Consider the following 21,121-nt stretch of genomic DNA (forward strand, 5'->3'; position numbering starts at 1 on the left):
TTCCTCTGACCCTCAGCATAATGTTTCTCTTCAAGCACTGGTTCCTCAAGAGAACCCCAGATAAGTCAGTCAGTCTTACCACCCTTACCTCTAAGGAACACTCTGGGTGCACCTCCTCCAAGACAGAAAGAAGGAAGCCTGCCCAGTCCTTTGCCATCCTCACAATTCCCGCTGGACTAACACCTAATGTTGTGGTCACTGTCCCAGTCCAGATGGCCAGGGGTTTTGCTCTCCTTCACTGTTCCTATCCTTTTCCAAACATGATGTCCTTCTCCATAGTCTTGCCCCCCTACTTTGCACATACATGTGTAAATTATGTCAGACATCCAGCCCTCTGGATAGCCTTCTTTTTTTTCCCTAACTATTTGATAGATCATGAATACTTCCAAAAATTATCTGTAATGTAGTTTCTTCTCACAGATACAGTAAATAAAACAAAGTAAAACAAAACCACACAGTTGCTCCATGAGGCTGTTCCAGTAATGTGAGCCTATTGGTGAAGCCCCATCGGGATAGACCTCAAGCTTTTGATATACATTTGTTCTCCTGGCAACTCCTAGACTAGATTTTATGTAAAAGTGGAAGATTTCCAGATGAGGCAACTATTTTTCATGGAATACCATTTGGATTGAGTTTTTAGTGATGGCTAAAATGTTGAGTTGAAGAAAGTAAATATCATGACAGGCAGAAAAAAGATCATAAGCAGATCTCAAGATGTCAAATAGTGGAGTATGTGCTAGGAACTGTGGCTAGTCAGATTCAGTAATTCAAGGACAGTTTATTAATTAGTTGGGAGCCTGGTTTAATTCAGTAGAAAATTCAAGCAGAATTTATTGAGCACCCATGATTTGTTGTGCTTGTTGGTAGGAGCTGCTCCATCTCATATTGTTATTGTTAGGTGCAGTTAGGTCCACTATACTTCACAGTGACGCGGTGAAGTGACTGATCCTTGCCCTATCCTGTGCCAGCCTCACCCTCTCTGTCATGCTACAGCCCATTGTTACAGTTACTGTGTCAGTCCCATCTAGTTGAGAGTCTTCCTCTTCTTCTGACCCTCCACCTTTCCCAGCATGATGTCCAAAAAGTTATGTTTAATGGGTAGCTGGTTTTTGGGTTTTCCTCCCCCTTTTATATTAGTAATTGGACACTAGGAATGATTGGCCAAAACCAGGAAGGTGACATTTGAGAGTGAGTGAGAAAGGTGAAATTTTGCGTGCCGGTGAAGCAGTTGGTTTCCTGGATAGAGACCCTAGAAAACTGACCCAGAAGCAGTTGATTAGGAACTAAATGAGCCACCTGAAGGCTTTGTTTGCCACTGCTCTTCGTAAATCATTGGCATGATTGTTGTTATGTGCCGTCAAGTTGCCTCTGACTCAAAGGAACTCACTGCATAGTAGCTCTGAATCCTGTCCTATCCTGAGCCAATCTCACTACCTCTGACACATCTTCTCCTATTAACCCAGTTACTGAGTTAATCCATCTCATCGGGATCTTCCTCTCTTGAGCTGTCCCTCGACCCTTCCAAGCATGATGTCTTTCTTCAAGAACTCGTTTATCCTTCCAAGCATGATGTCTTTCTTCAAGAACTAGTTTATCCTTCCAAGTATGATGTCTTTCTTCAAGAACTAGTTTATCCTGGCAGTATGCCCAAAGTATGTCAGATGGAACTTAAAAATCCTTGCCTCTTAGGAGCAACGTGGTTTCACCCTCTTCAGGACAAACCTGTTTGTTGCCTTGTCAGTCCGTGGAAAGTTCAGTTCACTTCTCTAGCACCACAACTTAAAGGTATCAATTCTTCTTCTGTCATCCTTAGTAATTTTCCAGCTCTCTGATGCATAGCAAGTAATTTCAAAGACCATGGTTTGGATCAGGCACACCTTAGTTTCTAGATGGATATCATTGTTCTTTAACACTTGGAGAGGTTCCTCACCACAGATTTTCTCAGTGCAATTCGTATATTGATTTCCTGACTACCGGAGCCAGGAATGTTGATTGTAGAGCCGAGCAAGCTGAAATTGTTAATAATCTCAATCTCTTCTCTGTCTCTCCTGGTGCTGGCAATTGGACCAGTGGTGAGAATCTTTGTTTTCTTGATGTTACATTGCAATCCATATTGAAGACAACAGTCCTTGACTTTTTGCAGCAAATTCTTCAGGTCATCCTCAGTTTTGGCTAGCAGTGTTGTGTCATCTGCATAATGTAGGTTGTTGATGAGTCTTCCTCCAATCGTGATGCAACATTCCTCCTCATAAAGTTCGCCCTCTCGAATGATCTGTTCCACATATAAATTGAAAAGGTATGGAGATAGAATGCATCCCTTGTGTACACCTTTCCTGATTTTGAACCATACAGTGTTTCCTTGCTCTGTTCTGACAACTATTTCTGGAATAGGTTTTGTATAAGCACAATCAGGTGTTTTGGGATTCCCATTCCTCTCAAGGTTAGCCACAATTTGTCCATGCAGTCAAATGCCTTTATGTAGTCAATGAAACACAGACATTGAACTGCTAAAAATAGTTGCATTGTTAGGATATATTAATAAACACTTTTATAATTGTCCCCTGTATTTTTCCATGTGCTTGGTCACATCTTGAGTATTGTGTAACTTTGGGTCATTTCAGACAGAAAAACTGTAGTAGGTCTTTAGAAGTTGCAATAAAACTCTTTGGAATATTTTAACAGAACTCACTAACACAAAACCTTGGCCAGTAGTCCAAAACCCCTTTTTAACGAATAGAAGATTCTCCTTCAGCAGGAGAGTTTAAACTTGAATCTTCACAAGGGAGATATTTTTCCTGTTCATTTTGTGTCTGCCCTGCCTGGAGCAGGTGTGGTGTGTAGTATGCACATAACTATTGACTTGGTGTGTGAAAAGTGGTCCTTAGGGGCTGGGGATAGTGACACACCACAGGAGCCAACAGAGCCCTGGGCAGTGGTGGTTTACACGTGCCTGTGCCCTTGCTTGACACTTTGACATCGTGGCCACACTCTTTGAATGATGTAGTCCCTGTGATACCACAATTATACCCTAAGGGGTCGGGGGTCTTCTGCTGTTCCTGAACCAGCAAAAGGTAGAATCAGAGAAGGAGTGACAGGTAATAAGAAATGTAAAAGCATATCTGATCCAGAGTCTGTCTGTTCATTCATGCTGAGCCCTTGTGGACCAGACTGATGTGCTGTTTCTTTAGAAGTTTGATACACAAACTAGAGGGGAGCCAGCTTTGCTCTTTGTTCCTTTTATTCAGTTGTTTTTTTCCCCATTACAGAACACCAGAACTACTTTGGCATAGATGAAAACCTCGGCCCTGTGGCAGTCAGCATCCGGAGAGAGAAAGTGGAAGATGCAAAGGAGAAAGAAGGCTCTCAGTTCAACTACCGTGTGGCTTTCCGCACCAGCGAGGTAAGGAGCAGCCTGCACCGTGTCTGCATGGGTTGAAGTCCGTGACCAGTAAACACAGCCCTGAGGGCCTCCTCTGCCACCTCCTTTCCAGGGAAGACAGCTCATCTCTAAGGGACACGCCTTTTCTAATAAATCTATCTTTGCTTTTTACCTTCAAAAAAACAAAACTGCTGTTAGGTTACTTGACTGGGACATGCCCTAAAGAACGTGTTTACCTGTTGGTGTATTTTCTGCTGTTATTGTCTTTGCTACCCATTGTTGTGAAGATTTATTTGTACAAGTGCTGACCACGAATACCAACTGATCTGCAAATATCCAACTATAGTTAGGATGGCTGATGATTTCTAACTGCCAGCCGTTGTTGACGTTCTTTACTGTATTTCTGTGTGCATCTCCCCCTTTCATGTCGATGTGGACAGAGGCTAAGGCACAGCATGTGTCTGTGTTATATAATTTATATGCAGTGGAGTTGTCATGTGGACCTTAGCAGTCTGCCTTCAAGGTCAGGCTCATCAAGTCCTGAAGCAGCCCCGAGAAGTCCCCACCCTCTGCGTGGAATGCAGTGTCACGCTTTCTAGGAGACACGTGTACTTTGTCTTTAGTATGCCTTAAGCAAGGTACAGCTTTGGTTTGCTTCAGACATAGCGTTGAATTTGTAAGTTTTTTAACTAATATGAAAGAATACATGCAGCATTATTGGGAACTGAAAGAGAGTTGCAGACTAATAATTAGGAAATTTGCCATGATTATCAAATAGTAGTGATTTCAATTGTAACTTTGCACACAAATAGCTTAAAATTATAAAAGTAGAAGACTTGGGTGATTAGGAGTAGGTAACTCTGAGATCCTAACCAGAAAATGAGATGGCCTGTTGGAGGGGGGTTATTTGAAGAGTGTTTTATTAGCATAGCCCCTCCTCCTGCCCTGCTTCATTGTGATGAGGAGCCAGGTCAGTTCTCGGTGGTCTTGCTTTGGGTACTTGAGTGAGCATGTTGTAGAAATGCCACAGCACAAAGCTAAGTAGGTAGAAGGGCACGTGTATGTAAAGGGTTAAATCTGCCATGCACATTTTACTTTTTTAACTTATCTTACTTAGAAGATCATCCCTGGGTGGTAGAAATATTTAATGTTCTTGGCTACTAACCAAAAGGTTGGTGGTTCAGAACCCTCCAGGGGTGTTGTGCAGCACAGGCCTGGTGATCTCCATCTGAACAGTCAGCCACTGAAAACCCTGTGGAGGGAGCACAGGTCTCTCTGACCTCATGGGGCGGCTGGCGTTGGCTGATGACAAAGTGATTGGTTCTGTTTGGTTGATGTTCCTGAAGGTGTATTTTGATTGCCAGCTTCATGCTGACAGAGCAAAGGGTGCCTTCCGTAGTTACAGACTGCATGGTGTGTAAAGTGCTCTGCATTTTACCTCGTAGTGAGACATCCTGCTACCCTGGCTCTGTGCTGGAAGGAAGTGACATGATTAATGTCACTTCATAGACGGTTATTGTTGCTATGTACTGTTGATTCAGAACTGACCCATATTGGAACCTCTAGCACGTTTCAGAGGTAGTAAATCTCAGGGGAGGAGACCGGCCATCCTTCTGCAGAGCAGTTGGTGGATTTGAACCACATACTTGAGTTGTCAGTATAATTTCTTACCACACTAGACACATAAACCTAGTTAAGTTTAAAGTAATTCAAATAACAATTTAGTGTCTTATACAGTTGTTGGATGCTGCTGCTTCCATTGCTGAATGTAGGTCTGAGATATGTACACAGTCATGATACCATGCGCTCACCCCATACTTCAGGATATCAGCAGATCCTGGCAGAGCATAGTATTGTCCTGCCCTGAGAGAGTGGCCAGCAATCTCTGCCTAGCCCCGAACTACTCTGGGATAGTGATAGCTGGAACCCCATTTACACTAAGGAGTCACCAGTGGTGGATGATGGAGGAGAAGTGTGACAGAGAAAAGAAGACATCACAAAATTTGAAAAGTAGGGAGATATCTTTGTTTTGCATGCTGTCTTCCTTCTCCTTGCTCTTTAAGCCCACACCTAGCTATCTCATCACAGCCTGGCTGTCCCCCAATCCTTGTGCATCTTTGCCATTTAAAGACTGCCTGATTGTTGATTTTGCCTCTTCAGATTGACTACTTTATTTTCCTTTGTCTGTTCATGGAAGAGCCTAATCTCTCTTCTCTTTGCAGACAACTGAAACTGTCTGTGTCACACAAGTATTGTGGAAGGTTTGGTAACGAAGTGTTTCCTCCCCGCTGCAGCTGACCACCCTGAGAGGCGCCATCCTAGAAGATGCCATCCCGTCCACCGCTCGGCATGGCACTGCCCGAGGACTGCCTCTGAAGGAAATCCTGGAGTACGTCATCCCAGAGCTCAGCATCCCGTGCCTGAGGCAGGCTTCCAGCTCACCCAAGGTCTCAGAGCAGCTCCTCAAGCTTGATGAGCAAGGGGTGTGTATCAAGTGGGCCTGGGTGTGAGGGTGTGCTTAACTGTCTGCTAATTTCCTCCTCCAGCCTTTTTTCAAAACCATTCATCTTTAATGGCACACAGCGTTTTCTCCTGAGTTATCCCAGATCTGCAGTTATGCTAGACAACATGATGCTCTTACTGGAGTAATGAACCTTCTTATTTAGAAAAAACAATCTTCTTACTGGAATAACGTATCTTCTGCTAAGTTGTGACTTTTGGTTAAAAAAAAAATTCCAGTGTCAAGAGCCTATCTGATTGCATAACCAGTAGCTAAGTGTCAGGTGGGTAATAAGTGTCTTTCCAGGGTTTGGAAAACTCAGCTTGACCCTTTCCCTGAACAAGCATTTGTCCTTGTTTACTGTATGTGCAGTGTACTAGCACATGAGTGTGAACAGCATGCATCAGGAAGACTGAAGATGACTAAGAGCAGGCCATGGGCAATGCAGGGCTCAGAAAGGGAGGATGGAAATATATCTTGGAGAGATGGGAAAACAGTCAATGCTTTGAGAAAAGAAACAGTGTATTACTGAGTTTATCGCTTGTTGGAATTGGCGTCTTAGCTGGACCTTTAGGCGTGTGTGTGATTTTAAAAGGGAGGCAAGTAGTTGGCAGTTGTAGCAAGTGGACAAGCCTAGTTTTTTTACCAGGAAAGGGTGTGAGTTGGAAGGGTGTGAGAGGTGAGCCTCTGGAAGTGAGTGAGGCTGGAGGCCTGGATGCCAGGTGAAGAAGTCTACAGTGCATTCTCTTGGCTCTAGGGCACTGATCAAGGTTACAGCAGAAAGTGGCATGATCCGTTGTATTTTAGAAATGGAATGTCCTGTCCCTCTGGCGAGGAGAGAGACATATGCTGGCTGGACCTTCAGTCACGTCATCTGCAACATTGTTTCAGGGACACTTAATACTGGACATGCCTGTGATGGTGGCCTTGAAAATGGAAAGAAGTCTTTCAGCTTTTATGTGTAAAATAATTTTTCAGGGAGGCTGATAGCCCGGTGTCCCAGTACAATACATTTTCAATGAGTGGATTTGTTTTTTAAGTGAATACTTAAGATAAAAGACCGCAGGGAAATATATTTTCTGACTTTACAAAAGAAAATTCTTTGCCTTCTTTTGTGGGGAATATGAGCAGGATTTCTGGTTGACCTAGTGATAAACGTTGTGGTAAAGTAGACTCTTTAATAGCTGAGATGGCCAGGACTCTAAAAGTAATGAAACTAATTGAACTGTAACGAGTTAATGTCACAGTGTTAGGAGGAAGGAGACACTTAGATATTCAAAGTGAGCAAATCTGAGGTCTGGAAGGATCAAGAGTCGAAGGCCTGACAATTAGAAACAATCACCAAACAGAACAAGAGCAATCAGTTTGAAAAGCCATGCTATGCACAGACCAGATTCGCCAGGACCCTGGCTGGTAAGTGTGGGACTGTAAGATGTACCCGCCTGACAGTTGTGGTAAGCACATTGCTGTGGAGACAGAGGAGGACTCCTGCGCTCATCCAGACGCCCAGTTCCGGTGCTGCTGAGAAACAACAGCAGCATCCTGCACCGTGCGTGAGGGAAACTGGTAAGAAGGACCTGCTATTATGGGTGCACTTGTTGCCCTTTGCTCCTAACATCTTTATACTGGACATTTTTTAAATAAATCACTGTACTGAATCGAGAAGTCAGGTGGGCTTGCTTGCCCAGTCTGTGGCCCGTGTGCCCCTCAGGCTGCTGTTGGAGAATGCCATCCATCACTCCAGTTCTCCAGCATGACCCGGGAACCCTCACACCCACACCAAGGGTGCTGCCCTCGGAGAATGCCCTGCATCCCTCCAGTTCCTCATAGGGTTGCTGCCTTCTGAGAATGCCCTATATCACTCCAGCTCCCCGTCATGACCTGAGACCCTCACACCCACACTAGGGGTGCTGCCCTCGGAGAATGCCCTGCATCACTCCACTTCCCCAGCATGACCCTGCCCTGGGAACCCTCACACCTGTGCTGTGAATGCTCCTGTTGGAGAATGCCCTACATCATCCAGTTCCCCAGCATGAGCTTCTGCCTGCACCCTGAATGCCGCTGTTGGAGAATGCCACAGTCACTCCAGTTCTCCAGCACGACCTCCTGCCTGCACTGTGAATGCTGCTGTTGGAGAATGCCACAATCACTCCAGTTCTCCAGCACGACCTGACCCTGGGAGCCTCCTACCTGCACCGTGGGTGCTGCCCTCAAGGAAGGTTTCTCAGGCAGAGCCGGAAAAGGAAACGGCTTCTGGGACTGCCCGCCTGCTCCTGATATCTACAGGAGTTGATTCAATGTAAACCAAACCAAAAAAGGGCATAGTTAGTATTTTAAAAATTAAGACCTATTTACAATTTGAGGACACTGGTGGCACAATGCATTACGTGTTTGACTGCTAACCTAACTGAGAGCCATTTGCATTTACTACATGTGAGAGAAAGATGTGGCAGTGAATTTGCATAAGGATGTACATCTCAGAGACCCAGAGGGTCAGCTCTCTGCCGTCCTCTAGCCCCCCGGAGTCAGTATTGATAGACAGCATGGGTTTGAGTTTTTAAATTACATCTTATGGCAAAGACTTAATTTTGAAATTATTTTTAAGGTTGTACTTTTAAGCTGCCTGATATATTTCATTGTCCTGGTATTTAATCTGAGGGTTTTGTTAGATTGCATTTGTTCAAACTTTAGTGCTCTTGGTAATAATTAGTAAAAAAATGTTGTTTCAACATTCCAAAATTCTTACTTGATATGATTCCTAAATCACACTTGATCTAAAAAGGTTACAGTAAAGAAATTCGTTTTCATCTCTGAAGGGGATTAGACATTAGCTTCCCTGTGGAGATCCAGCTAGAACTGAAGTCACTGCTGACATGTGGCTGAGAGATCACTCCAAATTATGCTGTGGGTTTTTGTTTGTTTTTATCTCCTTATTTGTTCTTCACTTTTCTCATAGTAAATCCGTCCATTCAGACTGATTTTCTCATCTTGACAAGACGTGGAAAATAGTCTGAAGTAGAACTGCAGCTCCTCGTCCTACCCATCCCTCCTCATGCCACAGTCCCTCCTTGTCCTGCTCGTCCCTCCTCCTGGTGCTGCCCATTGTATCTCTCCTCATCCTGCCCATCCCTCCTCGTCCTGCCTGTCCCTCCTCATGCCTCAGAGACATTGGAGACAAGAGTGACTCCCAGATGAGGCATCCAGGGGGTGCTGCCAGATGGTACTGAGACGGCCCTGAGGTGAGCCACAGAGAGTCAACAGAGGACTGACAGATGGTCAGCACACTCTGGGCAGTGGGCGTTGCCGTTGAGGGTGACTGTGTGTCACAGGACACAGTTCTGGCTTTAGAGACAGTGGGTGGTGGAATATGCCCACACTTGGGACCAGTGATGTTTGAGAAGCCTGTGCCCATCCTGATCATTCTGCCATGTCTTATAAACTCTCACAAAGGCACATAGCCAGAGAGCAGCCCTTCTTCACAGAGTGGACGAGCAGTCAGACTCTTAGGCGATCAGGCTTTGGAATGGCCAATTGTGAGTGCTTGTTACAACGGTGTTTGCCTGTAGTTACTGTCCAGTGCTGCCCCACCAACTGTGGCTCACCATGGCCCCTTGAACAGCAGATCTGCAGCCTGTCCTGTCCTACACTCTCCTCACCATCTCTGCTCGAGCCCGTGTCAGGGTCCATCCATCTTACTGAGGGCCTCCTCTCTCACTCAGTGCTTTTACCAGCGTGATGTCTCTGTTCAAGGACCGGCGTCTCCTCATAACACAGAAGCATCCTACTGCGTTATGGTTGGCCTGTAAGCAGGTGGCATGGACTCTTACAGTGCTGAATAACTCCCTGAAAGAGCCTGGTGATTGCAGTGTTTTATTGCCTTGCTACTTAAGGGAGTTGATTATGATTTTACCTTATTTCTCTGATACATTCAACTCTGAGTTTGATGAAGGCTCCTCTGTTTTAGCATGAGGTGGAGAGTGGACAGTGCCTCGTCACTGTTGGGCAGGGGCTGTGAGACTCCAATTGCTGGTCAGAGTAAGAGAGCACTCGTCTCACCAGGAGAGCTGCTCCCCTTCGTCCTCTCTGAGAAAGGTGTCTAGCTTCCCCTGGCCTCAAGAGAAGGAGCCTTGACTCACACCACGTGAGAGATTTAATAAAAAATCTTTTCATTTCTAGGCCAATTCTTGGTGTATTGAGTGTTTTTCTTTGAAAAATACTAAAATGAGAAATACTTGTAATTGTGCAGCCAAAGTTACTTTTACAGAAACAAATGCTATTTATCTATGTGTATCACAGTTTCCACTGAGACTCTTTCCTTACCATAAACTGCAATTGAATACATTTTGTAAGGCCCTCTGTAGTACCATCCATGTCCAAATAATGAACACTAGGAAGCAGAAGAAGGAAATCCTGTGGAAGTGTGCTGCTTCGTTTCTGATGAGGGGTACTTGCACTTGGAGGGATGGCGAGACTCTTTCTGTGAAATTGGTGCCCACTGAGAGCGACCATAAAGAATAGAACTGCCCCCAAGGGTCCCCAGACTGCTCATGGACGCTGCCTGCACGTCTTCCTCCTACTGAGGGGCTGGTGGAATTGAGCTGCCGACTTTCTGGTGAGCAGCTGAGTGCTGTAACATCTGCACCACTAGATCTCCTCAACAGGGCATGTCGACTCCCCAGTTCTGTGTTTGTATTTTGAATAGACACTTGGACCTGCCTCTGCGTGTCCCATCTGGAAGCCTCACTCATCCCCCATGACCAGGGCCACACAGTTTCCTTGGATCCCTGACCTGACACTTCTCTAGCTGTAGGTTGAGTTTCTGGTTTAAATACATATTTTGAAGCAACAGATAGTGACAGAGATTTACTGTTTTGCTTATTTGTTTCTGGACATGGTTCTGGGCTGCTTTCCTAAGGCTAATTGTTGGTTTCTGCAGTTTTTCCTTTTCTTGGGTTTATCAGATCCTCCGTGCTAACTAATTCCATCTCTCACCCATTTCAGCTCAGCTTTCAGCACAAGGTTGGGATCCTTTACTGCAAAGCAGGCCAGAGTACAGAGGAAGAGATGTACAACAACGAGACGGCGGGGCCGGCCTTTGAGGAGTTCCTCGATCTGCTGGGCCAGCGAGTGAGGCTGAAAGGATTTAGTAAATATCGAGCCCAGCTCGACAATAAAAGTAAGCTTCGCATCTGTGTGTTTGCAAGTGTGGTTCTCTAAGGCAGGCAGACGGTGAACCTGAGCTGATGGGCTCGGGCCACAAGCTGTCCCCCAGCAGCCCAGCGAGGTCAGTCAGATCAAGGTATATTTCCTCTAGTGAGTGAAGAAAGCACATTGCCCAGGAGAACTGTGCTTCGCTTCTTAAGCTCAAGAGGTCAGTTTTTCCTTTCTAGCACCACAGAGATGCTCCCCGTGTTCCTAGAACACTCTCCTGTATTGTGTCCTTTCCCTGGCTGTTACATGCTCATTTTCCATATGCCAAGGACAAGCACTACATTTATTTCTCGGAGGCGGCATCGTCCTGAGCGCATTCGTTCATGGCTTGTTATCAGGCTTATTATCTTTGTTTCAGGATTCAGCAAGCTGGCAGGGGAGCTGGAGGAGTGATGAAAGGCATCGTATTTTCTGTGACATTAGTCAGGCTCCCTGGAGGAACGGGACCCATGGAAAGCACGTACCCTCAGTCCCCCCATGACAGGAGTCTCTCTCCTGTATTGTCATCTATGTAACTGTGTGTCTGTGGTCCTCATACATGATTCATGTTTCTAATCTTTGTACTTGCAGTGTTATTTAGTTACTATCAGCACCTACAATACCAAGCAGAGTCATTTTAATGGTTTCTTTTAATGAAAACACTGAGCAGAGAGATTCAGATTTGGGGCCTCTTCGAGGGTCCTTGGTCCACGAAGGGAGTGAGGACGCTTGAGGCGTGGTGAGGAGAGAGCACAGGATCAGGGTCAGGGAAGCAGACTGGGGTGGAAGAGGGTGCCCGTGGATTTGAGGCACAGTGAGGTGAGAGTGCAGTGTCAGGGTCAGGTGGCAGGGCAGATGGACGAGGACACCCGTGGATGTAGGACATGGTGAGATGAGAGCACAGTGTTATGGTTAGGGAGGCAGAGTTGGGTGGAAGAAGTTGCCCTAGACGTGAGGCATAGTGGGATGAGAGTGCAGTGTCATGGTCAGGGAGGTAGAGCCGGGTGGATGCTGATGCCTCTGGCCATGTGGCTCCCATCTGTCATAGAGACTGCTCAGTCTCTAATCCCTGGTCACAAATTCTATTTAGTGTGACACTGTCAGTGGTGCCCCACCTTGAACTTGTGCTGTACTGTGTGATGATCCACCTCACATGCGCTGTGGTGGGTTCTCAGCTTTTGGGCTAGGTCTTGACAGTTAAGGGTACAGGATACCACAGAAGTAGAAGCAGCATTAACTCATATGCGGACCACATTGGACATGTCAGAGTTGGAACCTTGGCAATAGAATGAATCATACGGACTATGAAATAAGTCCGTAACACAAAACCTTAGAAGAATCCATGTATTTTAAGATCAATGAGGCCATTTCTAATTTTTTTATTTTCTTTTCATGCACAAATCCCCGTTGTCATAAAGCATTGTTCTCTAAATGGGCACTGTCTCACACTGGTCATCTTGCTTGAAATCACTTCACTCTCAGTAGGCATCCGAGGGCTCACCTGCCTTGAGTGGGTTGAGAAAAATCTTTAAGAACTCCTGATATGTATGTTCTGCCAAACTAACATAGTGTCTAACCATCATCAGCACCGAATTTGTATGAACTTGGAGATATTACTGATATATTCAATTATAGTGCCCAGCACCTTAGCACAAGAAGGTGATAACATCAGAGTTCTTATTTGATGTATTAATGCTAATAATCAACAAATATTTGAGTTGTTCTGTTTTATGAGCAAAGCTTTTGGTTAGACATTCTGAGAGCTTCCAAGAAGGCTAAAGCGTAATCCTGCCAGCAGAAAGGAGATCATCTCAGAGAATTTGTGTCATTGTCCATGTAAAATTGTCTTTTGTGGACACATAAAAATATTTCTCCATAGGTTTGAGAGACTCAGACTCTAGTTCAGGGCTTGCACACATCTGAGCAACAGCTTCCTCATGGGTAGAATTCTGGGCATTAAACTCGATTATCTTGGATCCCTTTTCAGTTCTAAAATAGGTTGAAATTTGTTTCAGTATAATGACCAATATTGTTTTTCACTATTCAAAAGAGAGAAATACAGTGATATAGAAATCAAAGATAGAAAAGCAAACTTTATAATATATTTATATAGAGACAGAAACATACACACACAGAGAGACACACACAAGTAACATGTAATGTGTTATAAATATGTAATATAATAAATAACATAAAATATGTTTTACCTCAATGCACAGTGACTCAAAACCATATTTCAAGATGATTATTTAAATATTTCATAGACATTATGTTGCTTTTGTGTCTGAAATTCTCAATTTGATGTAATCCGATTAATAATACAAATGGGTTTTGAATTTGCACAGAACCCTTCTGCTTTTCAGAAAATTAATAGGGTTCAGATGTCAGAGAAGCTGTTTTAAGCATGTCAGTGTATATTATACAGTAAAAGGGCGCATCATCCTCCATTTCCTTAGTTTTATAATATGCATAGTGCATTTTCTATTTAAAGGAAGGAAATTAATTGTATTATTTAATGAAATAGTTTTTAAAGTAACTATTTTTGTTCTAATTTCTCTATTAAATCAACTTTTCCATGTTGTTGGGAACCTGGAAAAATAAGTGCCAAGAATAATTCAGAATTCAGTGTAAACACACAAGTCTGAGCACCTCGTAAAGACTGCTCGCACACACCTTCACGTGGTTGCAGCAGCACCTCCATCCACTGAGCATGAGTGCCTACCTCTTCTCACACTGTGCTGCTCATGTTTGGAGCGCCTGGCCTGCGGAGGCTCAGCTGAGTCTGCACTGCAAAGGGGAGAATGTAGGATAAAAAGGCCGGGTACAAAACCAAAGCAGGTGAAGTGCAGTAAGGAGAGAATCAGCACAGTACCACTAACAAAAGGGAGACACAGAGCAGTTTGGATGGATTAGTGGAAACCAGAACTCCAGGAAAGGAGTGGGAAAAGTGTGAACACATTGTTACAGAAAGTTAATCTTTTAGAACAAAATGTATAAATGGTTGAATGAAAAAATGTATTTGCTTCATAAACTTTCACTCAAATCAATAAAAAAGTAAGTAATTTGAAAGAAAAAATATAATTTGAAAGGTAACTTAGCATATATTTAAAGTAAATGTTCATATTTCCCTAATTTATCCTCTTCATCTTTTCTCAACTAAGTATTAATGTACACTTTATTCAGTTTAGTATCTTAGGCATCTTTCAGTGTTGTTATATGTCATCAAGTCTCCTGAGATTCATGGTGACCCTATGTCATCAGCCCTAAACCCTGCTCTATCCTGTGACAATCTTTTGTCTCTGACACACCTACCCCCATTACCCGAGTCACTGAATCAATCCATCTCTTCGAGGGTCTTCCTCTTTCGCACTCTCCCTCCATCCGCCCAAGCATGATGTCCCTCTCCAAGGACTGGTCCCTCTTTGTAACATGTCCAAAGTATGTCAGACGGAGCTTCAGAATCCTTGCCTCTAAGGAGTGTCCTGGTTTAACCCTCTCTAGGATGAACCTATTCATTTTCTTAGCAGTCCATGGTATATTCAGTACTCTTCTCCAACCCCACAGCTCAAAGGCATCAATTCTCCTTCTATCATCCCTAGTCATTGTTCAGCTCTCTGATGCATAGCAAATGATTGCAAAGACCATGGCCTGGATCAGGCACACCTTAGTTTCCAGAGGACATCATTGCTCTTCAGTACTTTGGAGAGGTCCCTGACAGCAGACTTTCCCAATGCAATATGTCTTAACTTCCTGGGTGCTCGTGCCAAGAGTGTTGATTGTGGAGCCAAACAAACTAAAGCTGTTAACAATCTTAATCTCTTCACTATCCATCATGATGCTGACAGTCAGCCCGGTGGTGAGAATCTTTGTTTTCTTGATGTTGAGCTGCAATCCATATTGAAGGCTGCAGTCCTTGACCTTCTGCAGCAAGCGCCTCAGGTCCTTTTCAGTTTCAGCAAGTAAGGTTGTGTCATCTTTCAGTGTAATAGAGTTAAAATGGAAACTTGGAAGAAATAAAATTATTATTATTATTATTATTAATTATTATAAAATACAGTGTATTGGAATATATGTAAAAGATGCATTCTTGAAGCATAACATCAAGAAAATCTACATTAAGGAGAAACCACTTTTCAAGTACTTTTTATGTTCTATAAATGAGGTTGTAAATCAGTCTCAAGTAGCACATTAGCCCAAGCCCTGAGGTTGTCTTATTTCTTAATTGTCACTAAACATGAAGATTGGGATGGGGGTAGGGGTTGACTGAAGCCACCAAAGCAGGCAGGAGAGAGCTGATGGAGAGGAAACTGAGTACTTAGACACAGCTCATTCTATGAAGACAGGACCATTAGCATCAGGATTCTGGCAGGGTAGAGTCTGATTTCTGTTTTTCAGCTAAACTGGTTTAGGTAGTAATCATCTTCAAAAGTACAAGCATTGTAACTGTCTAATTCCTTTTTGTAATTCATCTTCCTTTCTAGCGGACTCGACCGGAACGCACTCCCTCTACACCACGTACAAGGATTACGAGCTCATGTTCCACGTCTCCACTCTGCTGCCCTACATGCCCAACAACCGACAGCAGGTGGGTCCACTGGCCAGCTGCTCCCTCAGCGAGCTCGGAGCCTCAGGCGGACATGGGTGGAACAGGCGATTCAGGGCGGTGCAGCTGTGTTTTTTCTGAGTACTAGTAACACTTTTATCCTATCATTGGCAGTGTTGGGCTTTGAAGGTTATTTTTACACAAGTGCTATATTTATTTTCTTGTGCATCTTGAAAACTCTTCCATAATTGCCTTTATTGTCTCATGGTCAGAACCTACAAGTCAATCATTGTCAACTGTGTAATTGCATAACCTGAACTTGGGTTTCTACACGTGAGTAAATAACTGATTGGTGCAAAATACTATTATAATTGGTACACTTGGTGCTATTTTCAGCCATTCTTCCTCATTCCATTTTTATTGTTTTAATTGGCTTTATTGAACTTTCCAGAGGGGGAAAAAATTAGTATGCTTTGAATGTAACAGCTTGCTAAAAATTAAAAACTTTAAAAAAACTTGTATGATACGTAAAACATCATAAAAAATTGATAAAATTTTTAATCACTCACTCTCACTCATTGTCATTGAATTGTATCAGTAAATGGAATTGAGCAAAGTTTTTAAAACTCAGGTAGTGGAATTATTACTTGCTTTTGCTGTTGCTGTGGCAGGAATGTTTGAAATGCCAGGTCTGCTCAGCAGATAAGCTTGGTTGAACATGGAGGACATTTGGGGATGCAAAGAAAGATCAATGGCTTAGAGTCAGCTCCATCCCATATTGAGTGTTGTTTTAAACCCTTCGCATGCTAGAGCTAAAGACTTTATAGGAAACATCAGCTGCTCCTCAGCATTCATTACCGGAATGGTTTACCGCTTACCCTGAAGGTCACAGCTGATTCATGGTTTGACTTAATTTTAGAAATTTACCTGTACAAGGAAGAATCCAAGACACTAAAGAGCTGAACAGAAGATTCCAAAAGGCAGCACGGAATGACAAAGCAAAATACTACAATGAAATGTGCGAGGAGCTAGAGTCGGAAAATAAAAAGGGCCGGACTCGTTCAGCATTTCTTAAGGCCAACTGAAGAGCAAATTCAAACCTCGAGTTGCTACAATCAAGGATGCTTTAGGCAGAATGTTAAATGATCCAGGAGGTATTAAAAGAAGATGGAAGAAATATACTGAATCATTCTATTAAAAGGAATTGGCAGATACAGAAGAATTTAATGAAATAGCATTTGAGCCAGAGCCTATGGTGATGAAGGCAGAAGTTCAAGCTGCTTTGAAGGAAATAGCAAAAAATAAGGCCCCCGGAATAAATGGTATACTAATTGACATATTTCAGCTAACAGTTGCTGCCATGGATGTGCTCACTAAGTTGTGCCATGAAATCTGGAGAACAACCACTTGGCCAACTGACTGGAAGAGATCTATATTTGTTCCCGTCCCAAAGAAGGGCGACCCAACTGAGTGTGGAAACTACAGAAAAATATCATTGATTTCACATGCAAGCAAGATTCTACTGAAGATTATCCAAAAACGACTGGAACAGTACATCAGCAGAGAACTGCCAGAAGTCCAGGCTGGGTTTAGAAGGGGTCGTGGTACTAGGGATATTGTAGCTGATGTTAGATGGATCTTAGTTGAAAGCAGAGAATACCAGAAGAATGTCTATCTGTGTTTCATTGATTATGCAAAGGCATTTGATTGCGTGGATCATAACAAACTGTGGCTGACTCTGAGAAGAATGGGAATCCCAGAACATTTAATCGTGCTAATGCAAAACCTATACTTGGACCAGGAGGCAGTAGTCAGAACAGAGCAGGGCAACACTGCATGGTTCAAAATTGGGAAGGGTGTACGCCAGGGATGTGTCCTATCTCTATACCTTTTCAACCTGTATGCAGAGCAGATTATCCGAGAGGCTGGGCTCTATGAGGAGAAGCGTGGTGTTAGGATTGGTGGACAATCTGTCAACAATCTGCATTATGCAGATGACACAACTTTACTCGCTGAAACTGAGGAGGACCTCATGCACTTACTGCAGAGGGTCAAGGACTGCAGCCTTCAGTATGAACTGAGGCTCAATGTCAAGAAGACAAAAATTCTCACCACTGGACCAATCAGTAGCATCAGGATGGATGGCGAAGAGATTGAGTGTGTTCACAGCTTCAGTTTGCTCGGCTCCACAGTCAGCACTTTTGGCACCAGCAGTCAGGAATTCAAAAAACGTATTGTGATGGGAAAGTCTGCGGGTAGGGACCTCTCTAAAGTACTCAAGAGCAACGGTGTCTCTCTGGAGACTAAGGTGCGCCTGATACAGGCCATGGTTTTGGCAATCACTTGTTATGCATCAGAGAGTTGAACAATGACTAGGGAGGATAGAAGGAGAAATGATGCCTTTGAGCTGTGGTGCTGGAGAAGAGTATTGAATGTACCATGGACTGCCAAGAAAACAAACAGATTCATCCTAGAGTGGGTTAAACCAGGCTGCTCCTTGGAGGCAAGGATTCTGGGGCTTCGCCTGACATACTTTGGACATGTTGTAAGGAGAGACAGGTCTTTAGAGAGGGACATCATGCTGGGTAGAGTAGAGGGACAGCGCAGGAGGGGAAGACCCTCTATGAGGTGGATTGATTCAGTGACTGGGGTAATCAGGATGGGTGTGTCAGAGGCAATGAGAGCACGGTTTAGGGCTGTTGTACATAGGGTCGCTATGAGTCGCAAACGACTCAACGGCACATAACAACAACAACAACAACCTGTATTTAGTTTAACTACAGAGTTGAAACCAAGTTTGTTTTGATGAAACATAATTTTCCTGATGTCACATAATGTCAAGTAATTGTTACTCCCTTGCTCTCAATATATTAAAGCACTCAGGAATTGCTCCAGGTGCTTAAATGTTTCAGGGCATTTTCCTTTTTTAACACTGAGGAATTTTATGGAGGATGTGAAAACTCTTCATTTAAAAAAAAAAGAAGATTGTAGGACTGCCTTCCCCTCCGCCAGCACTAGTTTCAAGCACCACCTTGGATGCCAAGCCAAGGTGAAGCCAGGCCCTTACTCTCAGACTGGACTCTTGGGTTTGACAACAGTCCTCCTTGATTATCTGCTAGCTGATCACTAGCTCAGTGTGTGTATGTTTGATCCAGATGGCATTATAGTCTCCATATTCATGCCTTTATTTCTGTGTATTTTAATCTAAGCCCAGATTATTTGTCATAGCCAGATGGATTCAGTGGATATTTAAAAGCTTAAATTAGACCAGTGGATTCCTCCAACAGTTACGTGTAAATCACTCCATAATTAAACTATGGGAGCTGTTGCCCAGAAAACTGATAGGGCTTCCTCACATCCAGAAAATCTGTCAGGACTCCCGCAGACAGAGTGCCAGTGACTTTTGACCTCAGTTGTGGAGTGGTCAAATTAAGGAAGCTCTTTGACTTCCTTAATTGTGTGAGTCATCCGTATCTTTCACCTGTGGAAACTTCTACAGTTTATGGTCACCTTAACCTTCCTGTTATCAGACACAAATCTGGCTCCTCCTGCCCCCTTGATTGTGTGGTGATTATCATTGAGGGTTTAGGAATTCTTGCGCCTCACTTGATGGTCAGGTCACTGGAGCTGTCCTTAGGAGATCTGTACATAGGAATCTAGAGGAATAGAAAGTAAACATGTTCTGTATGTGCTTGTGTGTGTGAGAAAACTATAAACGTTTCCCCCCAAACAAGCTCATGAGTCTAAACATGATGAACTCTGTCACTCAAAGACTTCTTTAGTTAGTTTTTGAAACTTGATTGGTAAGGTATTCTGGCAGGGTAAAGGTAGAAAGTGTGGAACTTGCTTTTATTTTGTTTTTAAATTATGCTGTGTGTGGAAGAAACATGGTCCAGTACACGGCTTGTGGGAGAAGTGTCTACTAACCACACTGTCTGGGGATCTCAGTGTAATGTACGAGAGGTGAGTGAAGCTTGCCTGGGCCTTGGGCATGGCCTTTCTTCTTCCAGAGTGTTCTTCATAGTTATGAAGTGAGGGCTTGACCCCACGGGTCAGGCCCGTGGAGCCCTGTGTTAAGAGAAGTGCACGGGAGCACAGAGACCCAGAAGCAAGCACCCCTGCATTGGAGAAATGACCTCTCCCAAGGGTATTTCAGCTAGACACTGTAAAGCACTAAGCATTAGAATTCTGTGGGACTGCCTTTTTCCTGGCTGAAAAAAAAAACAACCACCAAAAACCAACTTTGCGTGAAACTATATTTGATAGGAGCAAGAATTATGGGGACAAGAGTTCTTCCACTTGAATCTCAGTGCCCAGCTTATGATCTGGGCAGACCTCTTTCTTTCCTCTGGCCAAGGGTTTGATGGCATTTTGTTCACTGAATGGGCCTTGTGCGTGGGACCCATACCTGGAACGTGGTTCCACCAGTGGCAGGAGTGAGCCCTTTCGCTGATGAGAGTTATGAAATGTAGATGGGTTAGTAGATGTGAAACACTGAAAACAGACCTGTTGCAGCACTGGTGTCATGTGTTTTAGTTATTTTAGAATTCAGTAGATCTAGTGCAGGAGGATTTTAGTTGACTTAATGTGCAGTTAACTTTCCTGTTCCCATACATGTCTATTATGAAAAACTAAGGGCTGGATAAAAGAATGATGATTAATTTCAGAATGCTGTTTTTACTGTACAGTGTAATAAACCACACTGTTGGTCATGAATTATCATCAGAATGTTCTGTTGGTACACAGTTGATCCTATGGTGCAGTCCTGGGCATGTGCCTGCCAGAGCTGTGACGTGGTGTACTGGCTGGCGCCAGAACGCTTTCCTTATCTCCAACCTTCCGCGCTGGTGCCTGCACATTAAGTAAATAGCAGAGGCATAGTTCTGAAATACCCAGGTGGGTTCATGAATGACATTTACAAAGTTAACATGTCCCACCTGAAGAGTGTGTCTAATCTTGGTCTTGTTAGCTCCATGCTCTTTCTAACTGTGACTGGTCCAGACTCGTCTGTGGCAGATCTAATTTCTTATGTTTGTTCTTCTAATAAATCAAACTGAAAGCTGAGTCTAAGATGTATCAAGAGTTTTAGAGTTCACCAAAGTTGCAAAAGCACCTAATCTTTGGAATGTCTCTGATTCTTGTAAAGACAACCTAGCCAGACCTGGAGAATGATAAGAAACACTCTTCTTAGAGTGTTTCCTCCTTTTAGTTAGTTTCCATAAATCTCTCGAGACCTGTTCGGTCGCCAGCCCCACTTTCTCAGAACTGTCTTGTGTTCAGCGTTTCTGTGGACAAGTCTTATTTGAGGTACCACATGACGTTATCAGTGAAAGCAACATTGCAAATTAGCTGATCTTGTAGTTTGCAGATTTCACTTTGGCAGAGAAACTTTTTCTTCTCAGTAAGTATATAAAACAGATAAATAATGGAATTCGGGGCTTGGCATGTTGCACACTTCTAATTTTTAATGTGTATGTACAGTTGGAGCTGCTCTAGGTGTGAGATCCCC

At 43.7% G+C, this 21,121-nt stretch overlaps 1 protein-coding gene across 1 annotated transcript in view; it reads left to right on the plus strand.

The window, feature by feature from the left end:
- SIPA1L2 (signal-induced proliferation-associated 1 like 2) overlaps window positions 1–21,121 on the plus strand; it is a 133,024-nt gene that overhangs the window by 22,666 nt on the left and 89,237 nt on the right. The window contains exons 2-5 of the mRNA XM_006902508.1: window positions 3,267–3,400; window positions 5,674–5,862; window positions 10,881–11,055; window positions 15,551–15,654. Coding sequence (XP_006902570.1) covers window positions 3,267–3,400; window positions 5,674–5,862; window positions 10,881–11,055; window positions 15,551–15,654 — 602 coding nt within the window. The remainder of the gene's footprint in view (window positions 1–3,266; window positions 3,401–5,673; window positions 5,863–10,880; window positions 11,056–15,550; window positions 15,655–21,121) is intronic.

The sequence above is a fragment of the Elephantulus edwardii genome, unplaced genomic scaffold, assembly GCF_000299155.1.
Source record: "Elephantulus edwardii isolate Elephantulus edwardi_28Jun2011 unplaced genomic scaffold, EleEdw1.0 scaffold00420, whole genome shotgun sequence".
NCBI classification, from domain to species: Eukaryota; Metazoa; Chordata; class Mammalia; order Macroscelidea; family Macroscelididae; genus Elephantulus; species Elephantulus edwardii.